The following is a 23995-nucleotide window of genomic DNA, read 5'->3' as shown; positions in this document are numbered from 1 at the left end:
TATAGGTACGTATAGATATATTTGTATATACAGTGATAACCAGAAAACTGTAGAATAAGAAGACGACACTAAAACTATTCTGAAGTGCATTTGATGTTGTTACGAAGCAAATTGCTTTACTAGTAAGTTATTAAATCAATTATCAAGTGAATTGGTTAGTTTACACTGCACTGCACTATTGCCTTGCCTCATGTTAATTGTTCATAACTTGAGTCTAAAAGTGAATTTCCTATTCCAGAGTTTTCTTGTTATCACTCTGTACATGATACATGTATCAACATATTTATTATGATTTAGAACATGTCTATATATGCAACTTGCATTAGTTCGATTTGCGTTAAACCCTAAATTCTCGACATTTTTCAGATTAAGATGCGTTTAACCTTACTTTATACTCCTCTACGGTGGTCTACGTTGATCATGTAATGGATCTTTTGTTCCTTTAAAGGGACTTTCAGCGTAATTTAAAGTGACCCTTCATGCAAAGGTGGCACTTTTGTAGAGAACCCACAATCGTGAACAATCAGTTTTCAAAATTATTAAAATTGATATCTAATTCATACTTGATTATAAAAAGCTGTTAAGGGTATACTGCTGTGAATCATGCATTGTCATCTTTGCATGAATGGGGATTCACTTAAAATTACGCTTACTGTCCCTTTAAAAGTACAAACTCAGGATCCGATAGATTTACTATCTTGTCATAGGTTTAATCAATTTCTAGGTTTATTACTGTATTTTTCTATTTATTTATCTATCTACTCTTCCTAGTTTCTTTAGTTTTCTCATTAATTATAAATCTGACAGAAATAATGAATGCTGAGATTACATCTAGCACAAAATATATCTCTACCTTGGGACTTGAACTTACAGATTATATTTATACCGTAGGTTACTGATGGAAACATATAAAAGAGTAGACAGGCTTCTTTCCATTCATAGGTAAACACACAACAGCTGATCTTAGATCGGGTCTACCTGAAAGTGGCTGATTAATTGCTGTAGTTGCTTAAAAGTCGGCCTGGTACTTTAAATATGTTTGCAGTGATAGGTCTAGTCAGCTCATATTAGATCTAGTCAATTTACATTTGGTCTATTCAGCTGATATTAGATCTAGTCAGCTGATATTAGATATAGTCAGCTGATATTAGATCTAGCCAGCTGATATTAGATATAGTCAGCTGATATTAGATCTAGTCAGTTGATATTTGGTCTAGTCAGCTGATATTAGGTTTAGTCAGCTGATATTAGGTATAACTAGCTGATATTGGATCTAGTCAGCTGATATTAGATCTAGTCAGCTGATATTAAGTCTAGTTAGCTGATGTTAGGTCTAGTCAGCTGATATTATATCTAGTCAGTGGATAAAAAAATCTAGTCAGTTGGTAATGGATTTAGTAAGTTAATATTAGATCTAGTCAGCTGATAATGGATTTAGTAAGTTAATATTAGATCTAGTCATCTGATAATGAATTTCGTAAGATAGCCAGCTGATAATAAGATCTGGTCAGCTGATATAAGATCCAGTCAGCTGATATTTGATCTGTTCAGCTGATATTAGACAGAGTTTGCTGATATTGGATCTAAAGTCAGCTGATATTAGGTCTAGTCAGCTGATACAATATATCTAGTCCGTAAATAATAGATTTAGTCAGCTGATATTAGATCTAATTATCTAATATCCTATCTAATCAGCTCATATTAGATCTATTCGGCTAGTATTTGATTAAGACTGCTGATATGAGATAGAATCTAGTATTTGATTTAGTCACCTGATATTTGGTTTATAGCGGCCATGTTTGATTTGGATTAACGACTTGATGACGATGTTTTTAACTTTGTGTAATATAACTCGAGGTTTAGTAACTTTAGAGTTTTTCTTTATACTTTGACGCTTGATTTTTTAACTTTACATATCAAAGCGTATCATATTAAATCCTACGGTTTTTTGGCCTTGACTTTTTAAAATAAAAATTTGAATTAATTTTATTATGTTTTTATTTATTTTTGTTAAATTATTCATTTATTGTTTACAGTGTTTTCCCAGATGATATATTGGAAGAAATGAGTTCTCACAAATTTGATAATTTCAACAATGAATCAGGAAAAAAATCTTTTTATTATAAATCTCGCTTCACCAGTAAAAGTAAAATCATTTTCGTGCCAAAAAAAAATACTTTTCCATTATGTAAAATTACATTAATAACTTGAACAATGACTGATGTAGAAATTATGTTCTGGCAAATATATATTAACATGAAAATGTATTTGAAAATGATGTTGAAACATGGTATAAACCTTAAACATTGTTTAACCAATAAAACTTTATTGTAAAATAAAATCCTGTCCCAAAATTTAAATTCAGTTCAGGTTTTGGACAAGAGAGACATGGTTTCTGGGCCAAGGGCCGGGAGTTTTTGAATAATTTTAACATTTAGACTAATAAGATCAACATTTTTATATCTTTACTTGTATCCATCATTTCCCTAAACCTGATTTTATTTTCAATCCCGCACATTATTGTCACAGCACACAGGGATCCAAAGGCTGCAAACTCTCAAGTTTTATGAGGTAAAATTTACCCTTTGTAGTACTAAAACTTCTAAAATTGCTAGGAATACAAAAAAATGAGTTAGTTAGGTTAAATAAAAGTCAAAGCGTTGCGACACTTCAAGGTCAACCCTGCAGCCTTGAAAATGTTTCAGTGATCTGGCTCTTGAGGGCAGGAGTTTCAGCAAAATGTTTAATAAACTTAAATTATATATATATATATATAGTGAATATCAAACTTTCAGAATAAAAATGGTCGATGTAGATCTTGCGAAGCTTGAATTGAGGAAATATTTCGTTTCTGATGTAATACAAACTCAGATTTTCTAATCAGTTTATCTTAGCAAATCCCAATTTCGTGGACCTTAGATAATTCAAACTATAAATAATCTAAGTTTGTAATATCAAAGGTTTACATCACTATATATGTTGAAGAGATTAGGGATTAGAAAATTTGAATTACTCTGGCAAAGACACAATTTCTTTTGATACATTTGAAATAAAATTCATAAATTCAAGTTTTGACATTTAAAGATCGAGTTGATATTTTTTACTCAGCTCATATGGTTCGATCTAAAAAATATCTCCACTTTATTTGACAAAAAAATCCCGCCTCAGTCTAATACATTTGAGCTATGTCAAGCAAAACTATACCTACCCGGGCCAAGAATTTAGGGCAAGGAGAGTTTATTGCGGTCGTGTATACTCTGCGTACATAATGAAACCAGTTCTCTTTGGGCGGTATTTGTAAACAAGAATAGATACATCAGTATTCGTTTAGTATCCGAGGAGGTTAAAAGCATTACATTTTGATAATTTTGATAATTCACAAAATAGTTTCCTATGACCAGAATATTTTATTGATTATGTATGTGAAAGATGGATCCCATGCCAGGCTTTGATATCCGTCTTGTGTTTACATTACCGCCCAGAGACAGTAACTCTTCACACAAAAGATGTGTTCACTTCTGAAATAACTTTCCTTCCATTACATCCTTGACCCGGGCTACTGCCGCGCCAATTCAAATCTTTAAAATAAAAATGAATGAGGATTTGAAGCGTTGATTCAGAATTTGAACCAGTGGCATGTATAGTTAAGCGACCTCTCCATTTGATCAAATTCGGCCCTAACTGATTTTCATTTTATCTTTCGGACGAATGAAACCAAACACACCAAAAATTTCTTTATTTATGAATTAAAAAGATGTTTAAGGAAGTTATCAGCTGATGATTCCTACAGTTGTTCATATCTTCCATCTTGAGGATGTAAGTATAGTATAATAAACTACAAGGAAATACATCCTGTATGTATCGGATGAGTTCAGTCAAATTTTGATTTTGTCAAATCAAAATAGATTTTTTAATTTAAAATTTACATTCAAAGAAGTATAAAATATTATAAAAAATAAATTATATGAAAAACATAAAGCATAATTAATAAAATAAAATGAAAGACTTTGAGCATAAAATGAAAATAAAATGAAAGTAATAAAGCATAAAATGAAAATAAAATAAAAGACATAAAGCATAGCATAAAATGGAAATAAAATAAAAGACATGAAAAATAAAATGAAAATAAAATAAAAGACATAAAGCATAAAGTCAAAATAAAATAAAAGACATAAAGCATAAAATGGAAATAAAATAAAAGACAAAAAGCATAAAATGGAAATAAAATAAAAGACATAAAGCATAATTAATAAAATAAAATGAAAGACATAAAGCATAAAATGGAAATAAAATAAAAGACATAAAGCATAAAATGAAAATAAAATAAAAGACATAAAGTATAGAGGACGTGAGTCAGACTCTAATAAAACGCATAAATAACTTCCAGTATATATATTTCTTATAACTTATTACTAGAGGGTTCAGAACTAGAGTCAATATCGATATCGCACGTGTAGACTGTAGAGATGATATCAGTACTGATGCCCCGTATCCGTTCTATCTCATTCTGTTGAATCTTGTGGAACTAGTTTAACGCGGCCAGGCATCGTCTTCCACAAAAGCATATTTAATAAAATAAAATGAAAGACATAAAGCATAAAATGGAAATAAAATAAAAGACATAAAGCATAAAATGGAAACAAGATAAAAGATATAAAGCATAATTAATAAAATAAAATGAAAGACAATCTATTAAATGAAAATAAACGCAAAAAAGGGCTGTAGCGTTTTTTGTGCCTTCCAGTAGCATCCCAAACTTAGGTTAAATCTTTAATTTTTAATTTTGATTTCATTTTTAATTTTTAAGTTTTAAAATCCAGGATTTAATATCTTTTCCTAAAATTTAAGAATGTTTTTAAGAATTCCATTTAAAAGAGGGGTTTGCCTAATTCACAATGTCACTATTTAAAGCTGAAAAAGAATGTGGAAGATGTTATCATTTTTCCTACCTCAAAAGTGTTAAATTCTGATAATTTTCTCCCCAATGGTTCTGCGGAATTAAGAAATTCGCAAGTCACGTTTGTAGAGAAACCAAAGTCGAAAAAGTTAACCATGAATATATTTTTGAAGGGTTCCGCTGTGAATCGGATTCTAGAAATGGAGAGTCCCTTAAAATTACTAATATAATCCCTTAAAGACGTATTCCATCTTAATGTTTTTGCTAGATAGAGTTTTCATTTTACGAAGCAGCTGTAGTTCGCAGCGCTATTTTAATCGGAGGAGCAGACTCTGTTTATATTCATACGCTTTTTCCTCTTTACGGAAGGTTAGTTAATTACCTATTTAAAGCTAGAAACTATTGGATATTATTTATTCCTGTTTAGAATGCTAGATATTGTTGGTGGCAAGGTTATAATGCAAGGAAAGTTAATTGCAGTTGCTTATACTCTGCGTACATATTGAACCCAGTTCTCTCTGGGCGGAATTTCTAAACAAGAATAGATGCTACAGTGTTCGTTTAGTATACGAGGAGGTTAAAAGTATTGAATTTTGATAATTTTGATAATTCACATAGTAGTTTCCTATGACCAGAATATTTCATTATTTATGTGAAAGATGGATCCCATGTCAGGCTTCGACATCCGTCTTGTGTTTACATTACCGCCCAGTGACAGTACACTGCAGTACAAAAGATGCATACACCTCTGAAATAACTTTCCTTGAATTAAATCCTTGGTTGGTGGGAAGGTGTGTTTAGGATTGTCATATTAGCGGGTTATTTTAAGAAATCTTTAGTTTTGAAAAAAGCTATACAACTTGAAATAAAATGTTTCCTATTTTATTGAACAAATTGAATTATAATATTTCTTTTCGGAAATTTAAATATCACTTTTTTTACATTTGACCCAAAAAACGTTTGGATTTTTTTCATTATTTTACACGTGAAAAAGTATAAGTTGCTATGTCCGGTTCTCCTTACAATTTAAAGTTTAAAAGTATAAAGCATGAACAATTGTTTTAAAAGTTTTATTATTCCCTGTCTAAATTCTGACTTCTCAGTGTCTAACCTGCATTTAAAACTATGTAACTCAACTTGGAGATGGAATATTTTCAAATAAGATGAAGCTTGAATGCATATTACTATCATATATAATAATATAATATGGTATCAATGATCTATCTATCTTTATTCTTTTTTTATCGATTTATTAATTTTGGACTCTGTAAAGGAACTGGGTTTTTGCCACAAACTCACGTTTTCTAATCCCTTCATCTTTGCAACCTGATGGTGTAAACCGGTTATATTTCAAATTTTATCATTTGATGTACTATGAATTATGATTAATATTTTAAGCTATCAAAGGTCTGGGACATTAGGTTGCACAGATATAGGGATTAGAAAATCAGAGTTTGTGGCAAAAACTCAAGTCCTTTATTTCAATAATATCTAGACATTTGAATGCCATTATGATTGATCCTTTACTTCCAGAGGAGATAGTTAACATCAACCAATTAGAGGTAAAAAGAAACTGAATACTTGCCTCTAACTCTAATTTTCTAATCCTTATATTTTTGGAACCTTTCAAATTGTCTGGAATGTTAAATAGTTAATTTAATGTTTGTAGGAAGTTTCTTTGAAATATTTATCTTCTCAACGTAAAAATTGATTGCTGACATTAAACGAATCTCTAATTAAAATAAATTTGAACAGCCAATTTTTTTATTATTTAAAAGCAAAAATCATAAGAAAAAAATCTTTACCAAAAGATTAGAATAAAATATTTATAAAGGAACTGAGTATTAGCCACAAATTCTGATTTTCAAATCGCTAAATCTTTGCAACCTAATGGTGTTTACCTTAGATATTTCAAACTATCATTATTTGATCTCAAATAATTCATAGTTTGAAATATCTAAGGTCTCTGACATTAAAATACAAAGATATAGGGATAAGAAAATCAGAGTTTGTGACAAAAACTCACTTCCTTTGCTAGAATATGAGAACACCATGATTTTTATTTATTGAAGTCTATTTATAATTCCTAAAGTTGTTTGTGTCTAGATAGGTTCTGATGTACTAGGAATGTTTGTGTCTAGATAGGTTCTGTTGTACTAGGAATGTTTGTGTCTAGATAGGTTCTGATGTACTAGGAATGTTTGTGTCTAGATAGGTTCTGATGTACTAGGAATGTTTGTGTCTAGATAGGTTCTGATGTACTAGGAATGTTTGTGTCTAGATAGGTTCTGATGTACTAGGAATGTTTTTGTCTAGATAGGTTCTGATGTACTAGGAATGTTTGTGTCTAGATAGGTTCTGATGTACTAGGAATGGAACCAACTCCGAAACTAATTCATCATATGAGTAAAATTTTTGCATTGAAGGTATTTAAGGATAGAATATTTACAATAAAGGGACTGCACGCGTATTTTAAAGTGATCCTCCATGCAGAGGTTTGAGGGGTACCGTTGAGAATCGGGGATGACCCTCTTTAAATGAAAGGTCACTTTAAATTACGCTTACAGGCCCTTTAAACATAGAATATTTACATTAAAAGTAGAATATTTACATTAAAAGTTGAATATTTACATTAAAACTAGAATATTTACATTAAAAGTAGAATATTTACATTAAAAGTTGAATATTTACATTAAAAGTAGAATATTTACATTAAAAGTAGAATATATACATTAAAAGTAGAATATTTACATTAAAAGTTGAATATTTACATTAAAAGTAGAATATTTACATTAAAAGTAGAATATTTACATTTAAAGTAGAATATTTAAAAAGTAGAATATTTACATTTAAAGTAGAATATTTAAATTAAAAGTAGAATATTTGCATTACAAGGTAGAATATTTATGTTTAAAGTAGAATATTTGCAATTTAAAAGTAGAATTTTTACATTACACATAAATGATATATTCTTTTCTTTTAAGTAAAATTTGCAGTTAAAGTAAATTATCCATTAAAATTGACTGAAAAAATATTATTTTTAAGAATAATTGTCTAATGTCTATATAGCATCAAAAAATTGTGTTTTTTTCTGTAGGAAATAGGAGGAATTGTCTTACCACAAGGTGCTATAATTACTGGTAAGAAACGATTAAAACTATTTCTGTTTCTAATAAAATAGTACTGGTCAATGGATCGAATGAACTATGGAATTATGGAAGTATGCCCTGTTTTAAAAAATGATCTTAAGGGACTTTTTTTAAGAGACTCGTCATAAGTCATTTCCATTAATAAGTTTGTATGTAGGTAACCTATCCTGCTTCTTAAAGTATGAAAGTGCAGTTTACAAGGAACCAGGAATTCAAGAATATGAAATTATAATGGCAAATGCTGCCGCTAGGTAAGACACAGGGCGTCAGACGTCGCTTAACAATCGCCTTAAACTCAATTTCCTTTTATCTTTGCAACTTGATGGTTATTATTATTCCAAATTAGACTTTTCGATCTAGCAAAACCCTAAATGTAAATTAGATGCAAAGATATAAGTCTCGATTAAGTCGATTAAGTCGATTAAGGCTATCTATCTATCTATCTATCTATCTATCTATCTATATATCTATCTATCTATCGATCAGTTCCTTTGGAATATTTAAAAAGTTCTCATGCATCGCATTCTTTCATAAAAGATTCAATATGGATCAATACGTTTACAACATCAAGAATTGGGGCATTTAACATTTTTTATTATTCTAAATCTTATCGTGTAAAAATTACTTTCATGTATATTGTCGCCCCTCCCCCCTCCCCCAAAAAAGTCAAGAATCATTAAAATGTCCCCGAGCTGTATTGTACTATGTGTATTGTGTGTGTATATAAAATTATTAAAATGTCCCCGAGCTGTATTGTACTAAATGTATTGTGTGTGTATATAAAATTATTAAAATGTCCCCGAGCTGTATTGTACTATAAAGTGTATTGTGTATATAAAATTATTAAAATGTCCCTGAGCTGTATTTTACTAAGTGTATTGTGTATATAAAATTATTAAATTGTCCCCGAGCTGTATTGTACTATAAAGTGTATTGTGTATATAAAATTATTAAAATGTCCCCGAGCTGTATTGTACTAAGTGTATTGTGTATATAAAATTATTAAATTGTCCCCGAGCTGTATTGTACTATAAAGTGTATTGTGTATATAAAATTATTAAAATGTCCCCGAGCTGTATTGTACTAAGTGTATTGTGTGTATATAAAATTATTAAAATGTCCCCGAGCTGTATTGTACTAAGTGTATTGTGTATATAAAATTATTAAAATGTCCCCGAGCTGTATTGTACTAAGTGTATTGTGTGTATATAAAATTTTTAAAATGTCCCCGAGCTGTATTGTACTAAGTGTATTGTGTGTGTATATAAAATTATTAAAATGTCCCCGAGCTGTATTGTACTAAGTGTATTGTGTATATAAAATTATTAAATTGTCCCAGAGCTGTATTGTACTAAGTGTATTGTGTATATAAAATTATTAAATTGTCCCCGAGCTGTATTGTAATAAGTGTATTGTGTATATAAAGCCGAATATTGCACTAAGACATCAAATGTTTCTAGAAACTGGAAGTAAAAGTAAAATACTTTATTATTCAAATTTGTAGAAAAATAAAACCATCCTTCTTTGTGCACAATAAACCTGGAATTACAAAAGTAAACCATGCAAATTTTTAAATTTTTTATCAGGAAAACTTTTTATTTTCTAATATCTGTGGTTTTGAGGTAGAAAATACCACCTTAAAGGGACTGTAAAGGAAAAATGAAAGGGGGTATAGGCTGAAACCTGAGAAGTTGAACGATCCTGTCTCGAGAAATTGACATGAAACTGTGAGAAAATTATACCAAAACTTAAGATATACGTCTGTATCAGGTGACCAGAACTCCCTCCAATAGCAAGCAATTAAAAATGAAAAATTATTAAATTTAAATAATAATAGGAGCAAACCTGAGTTTCTCAGGCTCCTCTGGGATATTGTCGTTTTCAGATTTGTTGAATATGATCTGTTTAAAGGGAGTGACCGGCTATGTAAGGTAGTTGAACTTATTATGCAGTTTTGTGGAAAGCTTCTTTCGTATTCATTTGAGACATATTAAACTTTACAAAGATCTGTAAATCCTGAGTTTGTGCGCAAATTCGAAGTTCAAAACTCCTACTTTGAGGGTGTATACGTTTTCAGAATTAGTTTTTTTTTTAATTATTAAATAACGACGACATAAAATGTAAGAAAGCTCTACAATAAACTACAGACGTCATGTATAGGAACATGTTGAGAAAATAAAAATTAATCTTATCATCGAAAATAAGTAATCTTGTTCAATTATTAGTTTCTATTATCTCATTATTCTGGTTTCTCATTATTCACAAAGATTTTCGCAGATTTTCTAGAATTATTGAATGAAAACGAAATAATCGATTTTAGCATTGATTTATTGACAAATTTCTTTTGAGAAATATGTTGCTAACCATCTAATTAGATTACTGTATAATTTTTACTTTATTTTTCGTTGTCGTTATTTAATAATTAAAAAAAAACTAATTCTGAAAACGTATCCACCCCAAAACTACATAGCCGGTTACTCCCTTTAATACTACGAATCTTAGGCAAAATCTTACATATATATGTTTTGGTATAATTTTGACACCGTTTTATATCAATTTCTCGAGACAGGAACATTATATAGAATTCTTATAGGTCTCAATCAACTCCTCAGATTCTCAGGTTTCAGCCTATACCCCCTTTTATTTTTAATTTACAGTCCCTTTAATATACCCCCTTTCATTTTTCCTTTACAGTTCCTTTAAAGTAACATAAATTAAATTAAATTCTAATGCATAATCCCCGATTAACAACGCGTGCCCTTTAACTTAAGCCGTCATCTAGCTGAGCAAGACGAATTAAGATATTCAAGATTTTTTAATTCAAAATTTCCTATCGTGAACTCTCTCTAAATCTAACTTCCGGATTTCGATGCAACAAAAAAAAGGAAGGAATTATATCTTATCTTGCTTTAGAGAGGTTTCAATGGCGCGGTTGTAAATCAGACATGAAACTCTGGAGAATTACTTAAAAATACGGAAATACTTCCTTAAAAAATATAAATTAACATTTATTCCTTTATTTATAAAAAGATGGTATTTTAGTATGGAACAATTTGCATTAAATCCCGGTAATCTAAAAAACTTATTTTTTAAACCAGCTCTTTACAAAGGAATGTCATTTACTCACAGGAAAATTGGAATTAATGGAAATTAACTGGTTCTAATTTTAAGAGAGTAAATAATACATTTTTTATCTTAGCAATATTAACGTTTTTGTTTTAAAATAGGTTGTTAGATGCTAGTATTGATGAATACGTGAACACAAATATAGATTGGAAGGATCCGGTTCAAACTATAGTTCAGATGCATCCAGAGTTCGTTCATCAAATTAGGTGAGATATTTTATTGAAGATATTCCTCCGAAGGCCGAATTTAAAGAATTGGAGCCACCTCTCAAATTTGAGACGTGGTTCAAACATGGTTGGTTCCACTAGAAATTCTGTTATGTGTTTCGAAATTTGAGCCGGCGCTCAGTTGGAACCTGTTTTGGGCGGTTCAGCGACGCGATTCAAATTCTTTAAATTCGGCCCCGGGTTTAGCGTCACAAAAATGAAAGCATTGAGCCGGGGAAAGGCAACTTCTTTCAAGTTTATAAATTAAAATTGATGCTCATGTACAGTATAGATACACTTAATCAAGTACTTTCTGTGACCGTTTAATGAACGCCATGTTCAATTCACTCCAGTTCTCTTTAAACCTTTACAGATTTTAACTTCCCTTGATTTTTTTCATCAGATATTAATTGTTTTATTTGTGGTATCACTTTAACATTTCATTGCAAATTTAGGCTGCAAATATTTATGTAGAATATAAAATATGGGGAAACCTTATAGATAAACATTAATGTGTATTAAATTGGACATGGGTTAATTTAATATTAAGTCTTCAGTCCATTAAAATTGAATTTAGACTCAGAATTCCCCAATCCTAAAAGATTTCTTTTTTAGCTCTGGGATTTTAAGAATGAATGATTCAATGTTGGACAGTACTGAAGGGAGACACCTAGCGGAAATATTAGAAAACCATCTAGTACTAGTGGATCCAGCCCAACTAGCCCAGTATACACCGGAGAATATTATTCAGATGCCTGGGATAGTTCCTGCTCTACTAAGAAAAGCTTGGTTCGGAATATATAATTATATTGTAAAACAAGGTTCAGAAGTATCATTGTAATACTGCAACCTTTAATCATAATACGTTTAATAAAGAGTATTTAGATCACATTTATATCTCTCATTTCATCTTCTGTCTTGGTTTGCTGTGTCTAAAGCATGTTTCTGTACTGTACTCCTTTCCCTAGTGGCCTTTAAGTCGGTTCAGTACTAACACTACATACTTACAATCCACTACCAGTATGTAATGTAAACAATAAAACTGTAACTTTCCTTTTCCTTATTTTTAAGAATCGGAGGAAATATTCATTTATTTGCAGTTAAAGGACTGCGAATGTCCATACTGTTCACCAAGTTGGAATCTGCACTTACAAACGAACAATTAATACTTGTATACATTTTTCATTTTCTAATCCCTAAAAAAATATAGACTGTCAGTTCAGGACTTCGACAAAAATATTATACCATTATGCATTAGTCCAAAAATGTGTGGGGGAATGCAAAATGAAAATAAAGTTATAAAGATAAAGGGACAAGAAAATTAGAGTTTGGGGCAAGTAATCAGTTTTCTTCACGTTAAAAAATTGACATAACATTGCGGAGATGAATTATGAGTTTTTACGGATGAAAACTTGATTAATTGTTGCCAAATCTCTATGAAATCTCAGGATGTCATATGAAATAATTTCCGCAGTGTTTTTATTTTACCATAAGAATTTTCCCACTGCAGCTAATTTAATTGTCTTAATATAACATTTTTCTTCTTTAAATAATTTTTGACATTTTGTAAAATAAATTATTTTACAAATTATAAAGTTTTAACAATTTCAATTAAAAACAAATAATTTTATCAAATTTGAGAGAAAATTTTAAACTCGAATTTTAATAAATAATATTTGATAATTTCATTTAATTACATTCTTGTAATTTTATGTCATCCTTCATTTAAAGAGTTGACTATGCTCTCTGAAACCCATATCTGTCTATCTAAAATGTAGAAGATAATTTCCTTTAAGTAAATTCTTGTAATTTTATGTCATCCTTCATTTAAAGAGTTGACTATGCTCTCTGAAACCCATATCTGTCTATCTAAAATGTAGAAGATAATTTCCTTTAGTTAGATTCTTGTAATGTTTGAGCCAGTTCTGGACCTTCCTCAGCTTTGTAAATGTTTTTTTCCACGTAGACTGCAGCTTCATCCTGAAGAGACAAATAGCTGTCAATCAGAACAGGATTGACCAAATCTAATATCCTTCTAATTATCCGAACATCCCAGATGTTAATTCCAATATGATCGGGTAATGATTAAGTCTTTGAGAGAAAGAAGTGTAAAGTGTTTTGTTTTATTTACCAACCTTTTTCATGAAAAAGTAATTCATGATTTTAGATAATCCAATGAACAAAAACATACTAGTTGTGCAGTGTACACAGATCTGTTTTACTTAATGGGTTGATGTCGTCTTCCTCTTCCACAGTATTACAGGCCTCCCTGTACCCTCCCCCCTGTCCCTGGATAGGGTTTAAATACATAATACTGGATGAAATATATTTGTAGAAATTAGCTTGAAAACTTTCTGAACAGAAATAACATAAAAACTCATATAAAGAAGCAATATAAATAAATTAATTCACAACTCAAAATAATAAAACTTTGTACAGCCATTGAATAGATTGTACTGCAAGCTGCACAAAAGTTATGTTATCTAGCATACAAACCTAAACTTACCAGAAATTCTGTACGGAGTAAGTTATAAATTTACTATTTGCACATTGTACAATATGCATGTACAGTTCTGGGCGTACATTGTAAGTGTACTGTTTTGTATACATCAGATACTATTAGTATTGTACATGTACAGTTCTGTACATACCTTATACTATGTGCATTGTACATGTACAGTTCTCTGCATATATTATACTATGTGCATTGTACATGTACAGTTCTGTGCATATCAGAAACTATGTGCATTGAACATGTGTACATTTCTGGGCGTGCATGGTAAGTGTTACAGATTTTTATATATCAGATACTATGTGCATTGTACATGTACAGTTATGTACACATCTTATACCATGTGCATAGTACATGTACAGTTCTGTGCATATCAGATACATATGTGCATTGTACATGTACAGTTCTGTAAATATCAGATATTAGTTGCATTGTTTGGTTTTAGGCTAAACTTATCTAACTGTAATATAGTTCAACAATTAATTAATGCAGTTAGTTTCAAGTGTCCAAAAAAAAGGGTTATTAGTTTCCATGCTAAAATTTAGACTCTAAGACTTGATTTAAGTTTCTTGTTTTATAGGACACCCTGTATCTATTTTTTGGTTGATGAAAATAAAAAAGATAAAGTTTTTAATTGAAATTTTTAAGCTAAATTTTTAGAAATTACTCAATTTAATCATATTATCTTTTTTTTCTTTTTTTATGTTTTTAACTTCATAAACTAAAATAAAAAAGCTTGTAGGAAAATTGTATGAATAATATGAAAATATGAAATACATCCCTCTGTATATAAAACAGCTCGCCCTGGGCATCTAGAACAATCTGGGTTCAAATCCTTTGTAAATTACTGGCCAGCAGGGTACATTTTAAATATTTAGGATACAGGGATACAAAGATTCAGGGATTTATGGATACAGCTAGGGATACAGACATTTTGGGCTACAGGGATACAGGTATGCATGAATATATATATGCATGGCCTGGTATAAGGAAGAAGAGATACAGGGATAAATGGATAGTGGATACAAGGATAGAGAGATTCAGGGATTCAGGGGATAGAAATATGCAAGGATACATGGATACAAGCATACAGGAATACAGAGATTCAGGGACACGGAGATTCATGTATACCTGGATACAGGGATACAGTGATTCAGGGATTCAGGGATACAGGGATTTAGAGGTACTGCGATTCAGGAATACATTGATACAGGGATACAGAGATTTAAGGATACAGAAATTTAGGGACACAGAAATTTAGGGATACAGAGATTCAGGTATACCTGGATACAAGGACACAGGGTTACATCAGATACAGGTATACAGAGATTCAGGGATGCAGGGATACAGGTCAATAGGGATACAGTATTTAGGGATATAGGGATACAGAGATACAAGGATAAATGGATACAGGGATATATGGATAACGGGTTACAGAGATACAGGGATATAAGGATATATGGATACATGGATACAGGGATAGAGAGATACAGGGATAAAGAGATACAGGGAAACAGGTAAACAGAGAAACAGATAAACAACTAGAGACACATAAATGTAGGGATACAGGGATACAAGGATAAAGGTAAACAGGGATACAGTGATACAAAGTTCTATTGAGCTAAGCCAACGTGTTTATATCAATGTAAAAAGAAGAAGATTTATGATAGTTAAGAAGATTACAAGGATATTTGAAAAAGATGGGGAGAAAGTGAGATACAAAGTGTATGAAAAAATGAAATACAATGTGAAAGTGATATAATTCAGCAAAAAATGGTCTGAAAGTGAGGGCTCACTGATTACTGGGATAAAGGCGTAGGTTGGGTCTCTGATACGTTTAACAGAAGAGTTTTTATTAAGAAGGATATTTAATGTTTCATGTTTAAAGCAAGGTTGAAGCCCGACTAATTTAGCAAAATGATATTTATAAATATAATATAAGAGTTTAAACACTGAACAAGTTCAAGATCTAGAAATTATTTAACTGTTCCCCGTCCTTCAACTTGTGTATCAAGAGACCTGAAATTAACCTTCTGATACTCAACTTAAGATAAGATTTTTGAACTTAAATACAGAATTTACTCCGCTGATCGGCATAAACTTTGGCCTCGTGAAAATCTGAAGGGGAAATCTAATTGGGAACATAAAGTTCTGGAGAAGTCGGGATCAGGACAAATTAGAGTTGAGAGCTTCTAAACCCTTTAACCTGGGCCTATACAGATACATTTCTGAATATTTTAACTCTATACCTGGGCCTATATAGATACATTTCTGAATATTTTAACTCTATACCTGGGCCTATATAGATACATTTCTGAATATTTTAACTCTAAACCTGGGCCTATATAGATACATTTCTAAACCTTTTAACTCTAAACCTGGGCCTATATAGATACATTTCTAAACCTTTTAACTCTAAACCTGGGCCTATATAGATACATTTCTAAACCTTTTAACTCTAAACCTGGGCCTATATAGATACATTTCTGAACCTTTTAACTCTAAACCTGGGCCTATATAGATACATTTCTAAACCTTTTAACTCTAAACCTGGGCCTATATAGATACATTTCTGAACCTTTTAACTCTAAACCTGGGCCTATATAGATACATTTCTAAACTTTTTAACTCTAAACCTGGGCCTATATGATACATTTCTGAACCTTTTAACTCTAAACCTGGGCCTATATAGATACATTTCTAAACCTTTTAACTCTAAACCTGGGCCTATATAGATACATTATTGAATCAAGGTATACAAATTAAAGAGGAAAGTGTGGGGGTGGGGGTGGGGTTGAGAATGTTTTCTAATTTTAATATCTTTGAAACCAAATGTCATATTGATTTATATTTCAAAATATCACTTCTGTGAGGTCAAATAATCAAAGATTAAAATTTCAAAGATCTATATTATTAGGTTGCAAAGATATAAAGATCAGACAATTTCAGTTTGTAGAAAAGACTCAATTCCTTTCTGATGATTGGAGGATATTTATGCAAAGATGATTGGAGGGTATTTATGAAAAGATGATTGGAGGATATTTATTCAAAGACGATTGGAGGATATTTATGCAAAGATGATTGGAGGATATTTATGCAAAAATGATTGGAGGATATTTATGCAAAGATGATTAGAGGAAATTTATGCAAAGATGATTGGAGGGTATTTATGAAAAGATGATTGGAGGATATTTATGCAAAGATGATTGGGGGATATTAATTTATAGATGATTTGAGGATATTTATGAAAAGATGATTGGAGGATATTTATGCATAGATGATTAAAGGATATTTATGAAAAGATGATTGGAGGATATTTATGCAAAGATGATTGGAGGATTTTTATGCAAAGATGATTAGAAGATATTTATGCAAAGATGATTGGAGGATATTTATGCAAAGATGATTGGAGGATATTTATAAAAAGATGGTTGGAGGATATTTATGCAAAGATGATTAGAGGATATTAATTCATAGATGATTAGAGGATATTAATGCAAAGATGATTGGAGGATATTTATGCAAAGATGATTGGAGGATCTTTATGGAAAGATGATTAGAGGATATTTATGCAAAGATGATTGGGGGATATTAATTCATAGATGATTGGAAGATATTTATGAAAAGATGGTTGGAGGATATTTATGCAAAGATGATTAGAGGATATTAATTCATAGATGATTGGAGGATATTTATGCATAGATGATTGGAGGATATTTATGCAAAGATGATTAAAGGATATTTATGCAAAGATGATTAAAGGATATTTATGCAAAGATGATTGGAGGATATTTATGCAAAGATGATTGGAGAATATTTATGCAAAGATGATTGGAGAATATTTATGTAAAGATGATTGGAGGATATTTATGCAAAGATGATTGGAGGATATTCATGCATAGATGATTGGGGGATATTTATGCAAAGATTATTGAAGGATATTTATGCAAAGATGATTTGAAGATATTTATGGAAAGATGATTGGAGGATATTTATGCAAAGATGATTAAAGGATATTTATGCAAAGATGATTAAAGGATATTTATGCAAAGATGATTTGGAGGATATTTATGCAAAGATGATTGGAGGATATTTATGGAAAGATGATTGGAGGATATTTATGAAAAGATTAGTGTGTTGAGTACGGGTTGAATAAAGGATTCATATAAAGATTATGACTTGGAATTTCAGGGTTTAGTTTCCTAAACTTCAAACCATCATGTTTTCTTCAATTAAGTCTGAGTGTTGAGGAAAAATATAAAAATAACAAAAGCATGAAAGATGTTAAATTTGGAGGGAAAATTAATTCAATGTAATAAATAAACAAAGGGACTGAAAGGGATTGAAAGGGACTGAAAGGGACTGAAAGAGACTGAAAGGGAATGAATGGGACTAAAAGGGACTGAAAGGGACTGAAAGGGACTGAAAGGGACTGAAAGGGACTGAAAGGGACTGAAAGGGATTGAAAGGGATTGAAAGAGACTGAAAGAGAATGAAAGGGACTAAAAGGGACTGAAAGGGATTGAAAGGGACTAAAGGGACTGAAAGGGACTGAAAGGGACTAAAAGGGATTAAAAGGGACTGAAAGGGACTGCAAGAGACTGAAAGGGATAGAAAGGGATTGAAAGGGACTGAAAGGGATTGAAAGGGATGGAAGGGGACTGAAAGGGATTGAAAGGGATTAAAAGGGACTGAAAGGGACTGCAAGAAACTGAAAGGGATTGAAAGGGATTGAAAGGGACTGAAAGGGATTGAAAGGGATTGAAAAGGATTGAAAGGGATTGAAAGGGACTGCAAGGGACTGCAAGGGACTGAGAGGGATTGAAAGGGACTGAAAGGGGTTGAAAGGGACTGAAAGGGATTGAAAGGGACTGAAAAGAATTGAAAGGGACTGAAAGGGGCTGAAAGGGACTGCAAGGGACTGAAAGGGACTGCAAGGGACTGAAAGGGATTGAAAGGGACTGAAAAGGATTGAAAGGGATTGAAAGGGATGGAAAGGGACTGCAAGGGACTGTAGACGCAAATTCTAGTGACTTTTCATTTATCTTAAGTATGTGTCTAATTATCGTCGACGGAGAATTCCGTAATTTTCTCGCTAAAAATGGTTGCAGTCCAGTGTGACTGTGAACTTGATACAAAAATTATACATATTTTCTGAACTAGAGAGTAAAGTAATATTTTAAAATCACAAATTGATTTTTTTACGAATAAAATAAAAAGAACGTAAAAAAATCTATATATACATATTATCATCAATTAAAATCGTTTCTCCAAAAAAGGAGTTTAATTTTTAATGATAAAAATAAGGATAATTCCGTCATCCTTGATCTGACGAAGGTTTAAAGGGTATCGTTTTGAATCCACTCTTAGATATTTTTTCTAAGGCATTTTCCCAATGGCGACTTCCCAAATGTTCATTTTCTCAAGTGGCAACTTCCCAAAGGATAAGTTAGGTCCTCTGGGGCCCAGCGCTCTCGGTTGGGGCAAGGATAGGCAAGGGGGCTGAGCACTGCGGCTAGAACAGGCTAGGGGACCGAGCGCTGTGGCTATGACATACTTGGGAAGTTGCAGCTAGGAAAATTGCAAATTTGGGAAGTTGCCGCTTAGGAAAATACCATTGCAGAAAGTTGCCGCGTGAGAAAAAGTCTTTGGGAAAGTACCTAACATCGCTTGAAATTACGTTTACAAAAAATTATATATTACTGGAAATCCGATTTTCATCCGATTTTTGTAAGAATTTTGGGATCATTTTTTTCGGTACCAAAAAGCGAAAAAGCATGACTGTAAAGACATCATTTTGGCAAAATTTAGAAGTCACTTTTAATATTCTTGTAGATTGTATCCTATTTGGTTGTGTTCAGGCCTATATGTAAATATATACAGATTGGAAGAATTGTAATGTATTCTATTATCTATCTATCTAAGAACCAGCTATATCTATAAATCTATATATGTGAGTTTTATTCAGTTTAAAATCAAGAACCGTTTAAAATAGAATATTAAAATTCCATGAATGAAAAGGAAGTCATCTTACCCCAGCACTATGTAAAAGATTCCATTAAGCTCAGGATCATTTTTAAGAAAGCCCTTTGCGTTATAGTTTCAGTAGAAGTAAATATTTCCATTTACTGTTATAGCGCTGATACAAGGATTTATCTCTAATTAGATAATGAGATAGATAGAAAGATAGATGTTACCGCAATACTATTTCTATTGGTTCAGAAAAGACAACAAACACATGACTGAACCCTGATTGAATCAGGCGCTAATGTGATATGGTTATGTTCCTTATTCCAAAAATTGTGGAAGTTTTGAAATAAGTTAGCAATCCCTTCATGGTTTGAACATTGCAAATGTGTTCTAGCCTAACACATATACAAAACGTTTATTACATTTTTATCGACATAGGAAGGCCCTTTGACCGATTTAAAGCATGCAGTTTACAGCAATCCAAAATGTATAGGCTAGCAAGCAAAAATATATAATATTGCCAAATACTTCTTTTATAAACTTAAACAAGACATCGCTAGTTCAAGCTTAGAATGCTAAATAAAAAGTAAAAGTGATTTAGTAATGTAAGCTCAAATACTTCTGTGTTGCAACACTTCAAAGTCGACCTGGTCGCGAAAATTGATGCATGATTTACAGATCTGTCTGTTTATACTAATTAAATTATTGATTACTTTTAGAAGAAAAAAATTTAATTAAAAAACTTTTAAATAGAAAATTATACACTATAAGGATTCATAACTATAATTGGATAATGAGATAGATAGAAAGATAGATGTTACCGCCATACTATTGGTTCAGAATGGACAACAAACACATGACTGAACCCTGATTGGATGAGGCGCTAATGGACGCGGCATACAGGAGTGGTCTGATCGTGTATTTTAAAATTCTATTTTAAAATTATCTAAAAGATTTTTTTCGTAATAAATGAAAACTCCCTTCAACGTTTTATTACTCACTCAACCCTTCTTGGACCAACCTGTTAATATCGTTCAACTTCCGGTAACAAATTTAAAGAACACTTCCGGACTCTGAGAAATAAATCTTCCAACCGGCCGGATCTTAACTGTTTCTCGTACTCACATTAACATCAAGAACAACAAAATTATACTGGAGTTTAAACTGATTAATTTGGTCCGTGAAGTCACCGCTAAAAGAAAATTTAAAGGGAGTGTTCGCGAAAAATGAAAGGGGGTATAGGCTTAATGCGATAAAAAGCTTAATCGTGCAAGTTATGGACATGGTCGTTACCCTTCATTAAAGGGATTGTCCTTGTAATTTCAAGTAATTTCATTATAAAGTGGGGTATGCTAGATTCACAACGGTTCCCTTTAAACCTTTGTTTGTATTTCTAGCCTGAAAAGTGTTTAATTTTGACAATTTTCTTCATATTGTTTATGGAGTCATTTCATAAAAAAAACTAATAAAATTTCAAAGAAAAGCTTTTAAAAGTACCATAACATATATGCCAGCTAGACGTACTTCATGCCAAACCAAGCTCCTGTATGTCGAGTCCATTAGCGCCTGATCCAATCAGGGTTCAGTCATGTGTTTGGTGTCTATTCTGAACCAATTGAAATATTATGGCGGTAACATCTATCTTTCTATCTATCTCATTATCCAATCAGAGTTTTAAATCCTTTAATCGGCGCTATCAGTAAATGGAAATATTTACTTCTACCATGAAACTATAGTGACAGATATAATATAGCTTCTTGAACCTTGCCTTTATGTTCAGAAGCTAGTTGTAGGAGATAGCTTAAGTATTCAGAGGTAACATTTTCTGGATCTACTCCTGTAATATCATCCTCAACTATCATAACAGCCCTATTAACAGCTGTTCTATGTTTTCTCACACAATCCTCCATGTTTGCTAACTGGTCATTAATTGTGGTACCAGTATCATTCCATGGATTTGAATCAGAGTCTAAAAATAGCTCATCAGACCCCTCAGATTCTGAATAATCCCCCACTGGAACATTAAAATGGGTGCTTGTACTAATTCTGGTAGATGTACTTATTCTCTGTGGATCAACATAAGTGTCCCATAGCAAAGATTCTCTTGAATCATAACTTCTTGGGGGGCTAAATGGATTTATACCAGGAACAGTCCCTTTAGGTACAGGTGGGCTATTTGTTAAATCAGCTCTTGGATGAGGTTTACTAGGTAAAGTTTTGCTAGATCTTGAGGCTGGGGGTAAGGGCCCATACAAACCAACTCCAGTAGACTGGTGTAGACTTCTTGTCAAGGCACCTTCAGGTTTTGCAGATACAGGGTTTCCAGTAGAGTCAAACCCTTGTATTGGAGTGGTCTGCCCACTCATTAGTGTCTGAAAACTGAAAAACACAGGGTTGCAGCTTTTATGTGCATAGAAATATCATCAGAAATCAGATTGCAGCTTTTATGTGCAGGCCAAATATCATTTAGATAAATATCAAGGTACAACTTTATACAGTATCAAACAACAGCTTAGTACAAAGTTAATTTTTCCACATTTGTACTAACAACCTGAGAATCACTATCTAAAGGTGTATAGTGGTTCAGTGATATTTATGCTCTTTATCCTGAGCATTTACCAGTCTATAGTTCAGTTGGTATAGCAGGGTCATAAACCTTCCTGCTGTTGTTGGTTGTTGCTGTTGAAGTTGCCTTGAAATACTGTAGCTGTTGCTCTTCTATCCCAGAGATATATGTAAGTGCAAGGGTTTACAACTGGCAGATTTTTTGATTTTTTGTCTTTCTTTAAATAAAGTTTTTTCAAAGTTTCTCCAGAATAAACCAAATTTTTCACTGTGCTATCTAAAATTTTTTCCCAGAGAGACCCGTGTCGAGAGTCCAAAGTCCAGAGTCCCGAGTCCAGTGTCCAGAGTCCAGATGACAGTAGTACAAAGAGTCTACACCAAGTCCCGAGTCCAGAGGCGTGAGTCCAGTGTCGAGTGTCTAGAGGCGAGAGTCCAGAGTCCGATATCCAGAGATGAGATTTGTATCCATCCACAATTAAACCAAGAGATAGTGCAGTAAAAGTACTTTTCTTATTAACTTATTTATACATTTATCTTTCAATCTTAGTAACTATATTCTCTGTAACATAAACTAATTTTAGATATTTTTAGATTGAAACCATTGAAATACATATTTAATATTGTCTTTCATGCTTGCAATTTGCTGTCTTATATTCTCTTTAAATAGGCTGTAAATCGCCTTAAATAGATTTTACAAAGAATCTTAAACGTTTTTGAAGAGCTATTGAGAAGAACAAAAATGTTTAGAATTTCTAACATGTCACCTTTTTCCCATACTTTGCGTAATGTCGCATAAATTAAGGTTATTTTCATTCTTTCCAGTTCAGTGTGAATAATCAAAAGGGCGTTAGTAAAAAAACACACAAAATGCTATTTTTTATTTATTAGCGCTAAAAATGGTAATCATTAGTCTCCTTTCTCGATCTGACTCCCACTTTTATCGAAAACGAACTGAGGTGACATGGAAAAAAAAGCCAGTAAACTCATACAAAAACAATTGCTGTGTTTAACTTTATTCAGGGCTAATCATATTTTTTTTTATTAAACTTGCTGATTATTCAATACTTTCTCTAGTTACCCATGTCCTTGAGAAAACTCAGAAAGTTCTCAAAGCCAAACATTTGCCATTTTGTTGGATGGAACTTAGAAGACCGTAATTCAGCAAGGAAAATCTATTTTTTCGGCATTTAAGGATATTTCAGCTCCTTAGAATAACTCCATCATCCTAGGTCACTATTTCGATTTGAGATTATAATTCTAGATTTTTGTGTGACCATTACTTTAACTATGACTATGGCTGGAATCCAGGTTTTTTAAATGTATTCCATAATTAAATTGAAATAAATATACGCACAGTCTTACTCTTTTAAGCATATTATTTATCGTCAAATTCATCACCCAACCAATCTTATTTTTGAAGTTCTTGGTTGTCATTACCCTTCAGGTCCTCAAAACAGAATACTTTCCATGCAAATTTTTATTTGTTTGTAAAAAATGTGACATAAAAAGCGTAAGAACTTGTTCGTGTGATGGATTTTCAACTATAGACATGGTACCAGAAAATATCCAC

At 31.8% G+C, this 23995-nt stretch overlaps 1 protein-coding gene across 1 annotated transcript; it reads left to right on the top strand.

Moving 5' to 3' along the window:
- The first annotated feature begins 363 nt into the window (after positions 1-363).
- Positions 364-12269, top strand: LOC111694957 (uncharacterized). Its single transcript, XM_023464045.1, has 11 exons — positions 364-422; positions 892-942; positions 2037-2104; positions 3764-3816; positions 5166-5266; positions 6393-6459; positions 7249-7323; positions 7995-8037; positions 8204-8297; positions 11274-11378; positions 11994-12269. The coding sequence occupies exons 1-11, from the start codon at positions 373-375 to the stop codon at positions 12217-12219; spliced, it is 933 nt and encodes a 310-aa protein (XP_023319813.1). The 5' UTR covers positions 364-372; the 3' UTR covers positions 12220-12269.
- The last annotated feature ends 11726 nt before the right edge of the window (positions 12270-23995 follow it).

This window comes from Eurytemora carolleeae, unplaced genomic scaffold (assembly GCF_000591075.1).
Source record: "Eurytemora carolleeae unplaced genomic scaffold, Eaff_2.0 scaffold66, whole genome shotgun sequence".
In the NCBI taxonomy this organism is placed as follows: domain Eukaryota; kingdom Metazoa; phylum Arthropoda; class Copepoda; order Calanoida; family Temoridae; genus Eurytemora; species Eurytemora carolleeae.
This window is presented reverse-complemented; position numbering and strand designations above follow the sequence as displayed.

Bases quoted from the DNA above. Each gene is read 5' to 3' on its own strand.
- LOC111694957 (XM_023464045.1), top strand. From the start codon at position 373: ATGCGTTTAACCTTACTTTATACTCCTCTACGGTGGTCTACGTTGATC. The intron at 3,817-5,165 runs GTAAGTATAGTA...TGTTTTTGCTAG, and splicing joins ATATCTTCCATCTTGAGGAT to ATAGAGTTTTCATTTTACGA. The intron at 8,298-11,273 runs GTAAGACACAGG...GTTTTAAAATAG, and splicing joins ATGGCAAATGCTGCCGCTAG to GTTGTTAGATGCTAGTATTG.